This window comes from Nicotiana sylvestris, chromosome 12 (assembly GCF_000393655.2).
Source record: "Nicotiana sylvestris chromosome 12, ASM39365v2, whole genome shotgun sequence".
NCBI lineage: Eukaryota > Viridiplantae > Streptophyta > Magnoliopsida > Solanales > Solanaceae > Nicotiana > Nicotiana sylvestris.
Window position 1 is genome coordinate 14,898,526 of NC_091068.1, and position 10,353 is coordinate 14,908,878.

Sequence of the window (10,353 nt, forward strand, 5' to 3'; positions counted from 1 at the left end):
TGGTACCACATACTCTTGAGCTTGTGCAACCGACTGGGCCGGAGGTGCCCCCAGTGTTTGGAGTCCCTGCACAACCTGCTCAAGTGTGCGAGCAATGGGAGTTTGGGTGCCTCTCCGGCCTGAGAAGTAGCTGCGGCCGTAGTAACTGAGACTGATTGAGCCAAACCGATACACATTGACAAGATATGAGATAAAGCCTCTTGAAGGCATGGAATCACAATAGGACGGCGGATGCCTGAGGTGGTGTTGTTGTAGCGTCCACATCTGGGACCTGATCTTGAACTGGGGCAGCTGGTGGATCTACAGGTGCTACCCTATCTGCTCAGCCTATACCACGGCCTCCACCGCGTCCTCTAGTAGCCCCAGCTGGTGGTACTGGTGGTCGTCTATCCTACCCGGTAGCATGTGTCCTCACCATCCGTGAGAGAATGGAATAACAAAAGTTTACTACTCGGATCAATGGATTCGCAATACAAGAATTTCAAGTGTATGAAGTTTTTCCTAAGGGTTCTGCAGCCTCCCGAGGATAAGTACAGATATCTCTGTACCGATCCGCGGGACTCTACTAAACCAGCTCATGACTCGCGAGACCTATGTAACCTAGGCTCTGATACCAACTTGTCACGACCCCAAATACACGGTCGTGATGGCGCCTATCACATTACTAGGCAAGGCAACCCAAACCTTTAACTACAACAAATTCCTTTTATAAAACCATTTTTCTAACACAAGTTTTAAACCTCAATTTTTCATAAGAAGTGCATAAAATAGCCAAAAGGTGCGGAAACCAATACAATGTTAAACCAACGCAGCACAACCATCTGGTGTCATAAGTCTAGAGCCCCTAGCATATACAAATCTGATTGTCTGATACAAAACAAGTCTAAAATGCGGAAAAACAAGGATAGAGGAAGAAAACAGGGTTGCGGACGCCATGCAGCTACCTTGCAGTCTCCGGCAAACTCTGATAATGCTGAGGACCCTCACTTTGCTGCTCGGGCACCTGGATCTGCACACATGGTGCAGGGAGTAACGTGAGTACGCAAACTCAGTAAGTAACTAAAGTAAATAAGGTATGAAAGCAGTGACGAGCAGTTAAAAATCATATAAATGAATGAACAACAGGATAACATATCAACTTCACAGTTTAAAACCAGTTTCATCGTAAAGTCATCAATTTCAGTTTAAATACTTGAAACCATATACTAAGCAATTTTTCCAACGAAAGCTTATTTTAAAAGAAGCTTGAAATTAGTGAAAATATCATAACTAGGCCCCTCGGGCAAGGTGTCGCTCAGAATATGGCCTCTCGGGCAGCCTCTCAGTCAATCGTGACTCAACTCTCGTCACTCAGTACTCACTCACAGCACTCAATCTCATTAATATCTCATAATAATAGAATCACAGTAACCGTTGTGGCGTGCAGCCCGATCATAGTTTATAGCCGACTATGCTCACTGGGGTGTACAGACTCCGGAGGGGCTCCTACAGCCCAAGCGTCCTATCGCTGCGGCGTGCAGCCCGATCTAATATATATATATCATTACGACGTGCAGCCTTATCTATATAAGTATCGTTGCAACGTGCAGCCCGATTCATAACTCATACATATATAAATGTCCTCACTATTAGGTTCTCAACTTCTCTCAGTCATTAAACTCACAGCCTCTCGAGCACAACAGTAGAAATTAGGGAACTCGGTCCAAACAGTCCTCACATTTAGAAGTAGAGTGATAAAATCAGCTTTAAATATTTAAACATGTAAAACATGACTGAGGATATGCTTTCAACAAGTAGAGTGAGGAAAAAGAGTAAAAATGCCACAAAGGGTCTCAACAGGTCGGCACAAGGCCCCAAACATGGCATACAGCCCATAATACAGTATAAATGACTAAAGTACAAAATATCATAAGGTTCCAAATCAAATACGCGGCTTAATAGTCAATACGGGACGGACCAAGTCACAATACCTACCGGTGCACACTCACATGCTCGTCACCTAGCATGTGTGTCACCGCAATTATCAAAACAAGTCAAATACCGGGGTTTTATACCCTCAGATCCAGATTTACAATGGTGACTTACCTCAAACCGGTGAAAATACAACTCCGCAATGCCTTTTCCCCTCGAATCGGCCTCCACTCGCGTCGAATCTATCCAAAATCAGAATCACGACGTCAAAATATGCTAAGGGAACAAAGCCCAAGCAAAACTAATTAAATTATACCATAAATCTCGAAATTAGCCAAACCCGACCCCCGGGCCCACATATCCAAACTCGATAAAAATCACATCAAAGGAATCATTATCCTCCCACGAGTCCATACATATAAAGAACACCAAAATCGGAGTCCAAATGACCCCTCAAATTCTCATTTTAAAGTCTCTTAATCTCAAGCTCTAATTCCTTAATTTTAGATTCCATGATTTATTAGGTAGATTTTACATTAGAATCTAGTTTTAAGTCCAAAATTCTTACCTCCAACAAGTCCTCCTTGATTCCCTCTTCAATCTCTCTCAAAAAGCTTCAAAACGTAGTCAAAAATGGTGGACTTAGGCCAAAAATCGCAAAAATGGCCTTTTAAACATTTTGCCCAGCGATCAGAAATCCTTCTTCGCGAATGCAGTCAAAGCCTCGTGTTTGCGAAGCACAAAAATTCCATTGACCAAAACTCTCCTTCGCGAACGCGATGCCTCAGCTTCACCAACCTTCGCGAACGTGGTCAGGCCTCTCGCGAACGCGATGCTTCCCATTCCGGCCCTTCGCGAACGCAGGACTCCCCCTCATGAATGCGAAGGCCAATCCCGATGCCTCCCTTCCTGCCTCTTCACAAACGTGAAGGTTCACTCGCAAACAAGGAGAACAAAATACCTGCAACAGATGAAACCAAAATCTGCAACTTTTCTTTAACTTAAAATGATCCGTTCAACCCACCGAAACTCACCCGAGGCCCTCGGGACCCCAACCAAACTGCCAACATATCCCATAAACTCATTCAAACTTCTTCCAACCCTCGTAATTCCCTAAACAACATCAAAACACCAAAATTACATTGGATTCAATCCTAAGAATTCCAAAAACTTCTAAATTCCGCTTTTGATAAAAAAATTCCAACCAAACCACTTCCGAATGACCTGAAATTTTGCACACACATCCCATATGACACAACAAAACTACTTCAACTCTTGTAATTCCATTTCTACCCCTATATCAAAATCTCACCTACCAACCGGAAATCGCCAAAATATCAACTTCGCCAATTCAAGCCTAAATCTACTCCGAACCTCCAAAACTCATTCTGATCACGCTCCTAAGTCCCGAATCACCTCTCGAAGCTAACCGAACCATCGGAAATCACATATGAGCCCTCTAACTCATAAGTTAACATCCAGTTAATTTTTCCAACTTAAGCTTCCTCAAAAGAGACTAAGTGTCTCAAACCTTACCAATTCTTTTCTGAACCCGAGCCAACCAACCCGATCACATATAGAACCGATAAACAAAGCAATAAGAAGCAGAAATGGGGTAAACAGAGTGGTAACTCATGAGATGACTGGTCAGGTCGTCACATAGGAGTTGGTGGTGCACTGTAGGCTAGCTAGTCGGAATGAGACATATAAGAAGCGCGACCACCTGAAGCACTGTGAGATGCCTGGAGTGCTGAATGAAACGGCATGGGAGGATGGCCTATAACAAAAGTACCCTTGCCTCCAGATGAGGCACCACTAAAATCACCAGAATGATGAGGCCTCTTATTAGACTTCTGCCATCTAGATTCCTGGAGTGCAAGAACATCCTCGATGCGCCTACGACATTAGCATTCATCTGAAAAGAAATCTCACCCCTAGTCTCCTTGGCCATCTGTAGCTTGAAAGGATGAGCGAGTCCCTCAATAAACCTCTTATCTCTCTCTCTCTCTCTCTCACTCTATCTCTCTCTCTCTCTCTCTCGGTAGGAATTAGAAGAATAGTATGACAGGCCAGATCCACAAAATGGGTCTCATACTGAGTGACTAACATACTTCCCTGCTGGAGGCGCTCAAAATGCTTGCAGTAACCCTCTCTCAATGTGATAGAAAGGAACTTCTAAAAAATAGCTGAGAGAACTGGTCCCAAGTAAGAGCAGGCTACCAAGCTAGTCTGGTCAACATATAATCTCTCCACTACCTCTTGGCAGAACCCGTCATCTGAAACATAAAAAAATTGACCCCATTGGTTTCAACTATGCCCATGTTCCGCAACATTTTATGGTAGCGGTCAAGATAATTCTGTGGTCCTCAGAAGTTGCACTACTAAAGTGAATTGGGAAGAGCTTTGTGAACTTTTCCAATCTCAATAACGCCTCAAAAGACATGGTTGATCGATCACTAGCCTGTGTCGCACCAACCAGCTAAACTACCTCAACTGAAGGGGTTGCTAAAGTCTGATACTGGGGATCCATCTGCTCCGAAGTGCGAGTAGCGGGAGTCTGTTCTCCTTCCCCAGCCTAAAAGACAGCTGGTGCCATAGGAAATGTACCTGCCTTGGCCATACTCTCCACAAGTCCCACCAAACGGACTAGAGCATCTTGAAGCACTAGGGTGGCGATGAACCCCTCCGGGACTTGAGCTGGTCCAATAAGTGCAGTCTGAGCTGGAATTGCCTCATCAAACTCCACCTGAGGATCCACTGTTGGTGTTGCTACTTGAGCTCAAGGCTGAGTTCTACCCCTGCCTCGACCTCTGGCGCGACCTCGGCCTCGACCTCTGCCCCTCGTAGAAGTTGCCATTGGGGGCTCCGGCTGCTGTCAAGCTGAAGATGCAGTATGTGTTCTCGCCATCTGCAAGAGAACAAGAGTAAAAGAGTTTAATTAACAATGAGAGAACAAGCAGAACAGAGAATAATAGAAGTGAAATTTGTTCCTAAACTTCATAGCTTCTGGAAGATAAGTACAGACGTCTCTGTACCGATCCTCCAGACTTTACTAAGCCTATTCATGACCCATGAGACCTAGGCAACCTAGTGCTCTGATACCAACTTGTCACGACCCGAAATTCCCACCTTCGGGACCGTGATGAAGCCTAACATTTCATTACCTAGGCAATTCGATGTTAGAAAATCTTTGAGCCAATTTTAATCAATTCTAACAAGTACAATTAGTTAAGTCGAAATAAAGCTAAAACTGAGTGCGGAATAACATAAAACACAATAACATCTAAGTACAACCCGGATCTGGTGTCACAATTCACGAGCTTCTAGAGTTTCAACATATAGAGTTTGAAATAAGTTCAACTGTCCCAAATGATAAGAACAATAAATAAGGGAAAAGTGGAAAGGGATTTTAAGGTCTGCGGACGCCAGCAGATCTACCTCGAGTCTCCAATTCAGCTGATCCGAGATAATGCACCTCATCGGCAACTAGGACCAGTACCAAAATCTGCACAATAAATGTAGAGTGTAGTATAAGTACAACCGACCCAATGTACTTTGTAAGTGTCGAGCCTAACTTTGACGAGATAGTGACAAGGCTATGGCAAGACATCCATGTACATAGACATGTGCAGATAACAGTATACATATAAGATAACAATAAATAAAGGCTAAACAGATATTATTGGGAGAGGACATGCAAAAGGGGGAACAAGATATGATAAGTACAACATGGAATGATATCAAGAAATAGTAATAAGCCCTTAACCAGTAAAACGAATAAACATAATGAACAAACTGCACGGCATCACCCTTCGTGCTTTTACTCTCACTTTCATTATAAATCAATAGATACGGCATGACATCACCCTCTGTGCATTAACTCTCAAAATATGGCACGACATCACCCTTCGTGCATTAACTCTCACAATATGGCATGGCATCACCCTTCGTGCATTAACACTCAAATATGACACTGCATCATCCTTCGTACATTAACACTCAAAATATGGCAAGGCATCACCCTTCGTGCATAAACAATCTCCCTTACCATATAACAATGAACATATAACAACAGGGCGATAGAATGAATAAGAACAAGCCTTACATCAAAAATGGTTCCACAATACCAACCTCAACTTCAGAAAAAATACTCAATTACCATAGGCAGTTTATAAATGCAGAAAAAGTGATCAATTTAGTAATTAAACAAGTCTAATCATGTATATCATGATCAAAGAAAGCAATAATTTACAAGAAACAAGTCTCACCCGCATGCTTTAACCCAACAACAACGCATAAGTACTTGTCACCTCACATATACATTATCCCCGCATCTAAAAATGTAGCAAATAGACAAATAAGTCTTAATCCCTCAAGTCAAGGTTAGCCACGATATGTACCTTGCTCCAAAGATCAACTCAAAGCTCAACCACAATTTTGCCTTTCAAACAAGCCTCCGAACTAACAAAATCTAGCAAATTACCAACCAAACAATTCAGAATAAACCTTAGGAACTACCCACAATTGTAAATGATTCAGTTTAGGTCAATATTGAAAAATCAACAAAAGTCTACTCCCGGGCCCGCTTGGTCCAAACTAAAATTCGGACCAGAAACCGATTACTTGTTCACCCCCGAGCCCGGTTATGTAATTTATTTTGAAATCCGACCTCAATTTGAGGTCTAAAGCCCAATTTTACAAAAATCTCTAATTCTACCCAAAATCCAAATTTCCACCATGAAAATACTAGATTTTAGGTTGAAATCTTATGATATGTAATCAAAAAGTAAAAGAAAATAGGTTAGAATCGCTTACCAATGAATTAGAGAAGAAAGGCTCTTGGCAAAATCGTCTCTAGGGTTTTCTTGTTTTGAAAATTAGAAGAATGAGAGAAAATCCCGTCTAACTCAAATGCGAGAAAACCTTCGCAAATGCAAAATCCAAGAGTTTTTGCTATCATCGCAATTGAGAACATTTATTCGCAATTGCGAACATTGGCCATCCCGCAAAAACATCATTTGATTGCAATTGCGAACAATCCCCCCTACTTCGCAATTGCGAAGCAATTGTTCGCAAATGCGAACCTTGTGGTGTCCATCTATTCTTCGCAATTGCAAACCCGATAGGAGTTCTGCATTATCGCAAATGCGGGGCCTCACCTCGCAATTGTGAGGTCTGACGCAAGCACCAGAACTGAAGCACACCAGCTATGTTTTCTAAGTCCAACCCACTCAGTAGTCTATCTGAAACTCACGCGTGTCCTTCGGGCTCCAAACCAAATGCACACACAAGTCCAAAAATATCATACGAACTTGATCGTGCGATCAATCACCAAAATAACACAAAGAACTACGAATTTGATAACAAATCAAATGAATTTTTTCAAGAAAACTGATGAACTTCTATTTTAACAACCGGACATCCGAATCATGTCAAACCAACTCCGTTTCTCATCAAATTCGACAAACAAGTTATAAAATATAGTAACGGACCTGTAACGAATTAGGAACCAAAATACGGACACGACTTTAATAAAGTCAAACATTGGTTATACATTTAAATTCATTAAGCTTTCAAACATCAAATCTTTCAACAAAATACGAACACTCGAGGTAGGGACCTCCGAATTCGATTCCGAGCATATGCCCATGTTCCAAATCATGATACGGACTCACCGGGACCGTCAAAATACGGATCCGAGTCCATTTGCTCAAAACATTAACCGAAGTCAATCAAATGGATTTTTAAGGCAAAATTTCATATTTCATCAGTTTTTAACATAAAAGACTTTCGAAAAAATATTCGGACTACATACGTAAATCGAGAAAGGATATAATGAGGTATTTGAGGCTTCAAAATTCGAAATACAGAATTGGATTCTAAAACTCTAGATGACCTATCGGGACGTCACCGTAGGATGTGATAATGTTCAACTTATCTTACTCAGTCGAGCAAGTCATGTTCTAAGTAAATAAATGTCATGAACAATACAAGTTAAGAACTATAATTATTCTCTTAGTTAGTTGATTATTATGATAGTTGTACAGTTAGCTTAGCAGTTGTTAGTTAATTGTCTTAGCTTAGTGCTTAGTCTTAGCTTTGTATATAGTGGAGACTCCACTCACTCTTTCAATTCAATTAGTTTAATTGCACAATTCTGGAACCTTCTCTCGTTCTCTCTCTTCTCTCTCTATGGGTTCTCATGGTGGACAATCCACAGCTTCACTTCCATTGAAGCACAACTTCAGATAATGGTAGAAGCTTAATTACTGTTCCATTGACTGAATTTTTACATGGTATCAGAGCGGGAGCTTCGATTTTGGATTCGATTCACGAGATCTGTTGGTTCTCCCTTTGTTGATGATTGTTTAAACCTAATCACACATATACAGATTCATTTCTCCATGAATTTCGAGATATATCTTAAGAACAGGTTTTGTTTTACTTCTGATTCACAATTCTCTGAGAATAATTATTGAATTTCATTCATCTTATATTTTTAGATATCAAAGTTTCTTAGATTTCTCTGTAATTCACAAGTATGAAGCCCGATGAGAACGAAAATCCAACAGTACCAACTGTGAATGAGCCTCTGAGTCAATCAGGCATTGACATTAGTAATCCTATATACATGCATCCATCTGATAATCCTGGGGCAACCTTAGTTCCTGCTCCTTTTGATGGCTTTGGTTATCGATCATGGAGAAGAAGTATGATGCGAGCATTGTCTGTGAAGAGTAAATTGGGATTTATTAACGGAGACTGTAAAAGACCATATCTAGATTCTCCAAACTTTCGCTTATGGGAGAGGTGTGATGACATGGTCACATCATGGATCTTAAACTCTTTGACTAAAGAGATTGCAGATAGTGTTGAATACGTAACTGATGCATTTGAATTGTGGAGAGAACTTGAGGATCGATATGATCAAACAAATGGAACAAAGTTGTATCAACTTCAGAAGGAGATCAATGATCTGTCTCAAGGATCACTTGATATTACCAGTTACTATACAAAAATGAAGAAACTATGGGAGGAGCTCAATACTTTGATTGCTAAATCTCATTATACCTGCAACTGTTCGTGTGGGGCTAAGTAAAGTATGCATAAAACAGAGCAGGATAGGAGGCTCATACAATTCCTTATGGGATTAAATGAGACATATACTGTTGTTCGAGGGAGCATATTGATGATGAATCCTCTTCCCTCAATTGCCCAAGCCTTTTCTTTGTTAATCCAAGAAGAAAGGCAGAGGGAAATCAAGCCCACTGGCCATCTGGTACTGGAATCATCAGCTTTGAATGCCAACACAACCAGACCTAACACATTCAGGACAAATTACTCTCCCAACAACAATCACAACAACAGAAACAGACATTTTTATGACTACTGCAAGAGGCCAGGACACATTAAAGAGAAATGCTACAAGCTTCATGGATATCCACAGAATTTTGGTCACAATCAGAATCCAAACAGAGGACAAAACAGTTTCAGTCAAAACACAAGGCAAGGTTCCAACTATAACTACAGCTATAACTCAAACAACAATAGTGCCAATAGATTCAACAGAGGCAACAGAAACCTAGCCAATGCACATGTGGCAGCCACTGAATCTCAACCTGCAGAGAATGATAAATATGTTAGTCATGACAATCCTCAGAAAGTGAGCCTTACCAAGGAAGAGTACAACCAGTTGGTGACCCTACTACAACAATTTCAGTCATCTGGGATAGGAGATTATGGAGGTGGTACCAATGCTACTTCAGGAACAACAAACTTTGCAGGTATGATAGCTTGTACCTCCTCAATTGATTTTGGTAAACTTTTATGTGAATGTTTCAAGAACAAAGCTGAATCATGGATTATAGATTCAGGGGCATCAAACAATATGGCCTTCAACAGATCCCTATTAACCAATATAATCAACCTACCTTATCCCTTGCTAGTCATACTTCCAAATGGCTATAAAGTAAAGGTGACAGAAATAGGCAGTGTAATTCTCAATTCTAAGATCACTCTAGATAAAGTGATGTATGTTACAACTTTCAGATACAATCTAATCTCTGTTCACTCTTTAGCTTCTCACTTAAGTTGTATTTTTGCCTTCTTCAATCTCTGTTGTGTGTTGCAGGCCCCTTCAATGAAGAGGCCTCTAGTGATTGGTAAGGTGAAGGATGCTCTATACATCCTATGCCCAAGTTGCTTAAAGAAAAACAATGCAAGTCTTGCAGAAAAGGACAACTCTAGACTTCCTGCCATTTCTACTTGTTGCACTTGTGACACACATTGTCCAACTCATTCTATTGTAAATGTACCAGTCCACACCAATAAGTGTGTCTCCTTTCCCTCTCTCATTGTAAATAATTCATGTGCAAGTGCTAGTAAACATGTTCCTTTTGAGGATGTATCTTCTGAATTGCCTGGTTTCTTCTCTCAGTCTTG

The 10,353-nt window shown here is 41.1% G+C and overlaps 1 protein-coding gene across 1 annotated transcript; it reads left to right on the top strand.

Moving 5' to 3' along the window:
* Positions 1 to 8,452: 8,452 nt before the first annotated feature.
* On the top strand, positions 8,453 to 9,010 carry LOC104215186 (uncharacterized). Its single transcript, XM_009764942.1, has one exon. The coding sequence runs from the start codon at positions 8,453 to 8,455 to the stop codon at positions 9,008 to 9,010; it is 558 nt and encodes a 185-aa protein (XP_009763244.1).
* The last annotated feature ends 1,343 nt before the right edge of the window (positions 9,011 to 10,353 follow it).

Coding starts and splice junctions, on each gene's coding strand:
- LOC104215186 (XM_009764942.1), top strand. CDS start 8,453: ATGAAGCCCGATGAGAACGAAAATCCAACAGTACCAACTGTGAATGAG.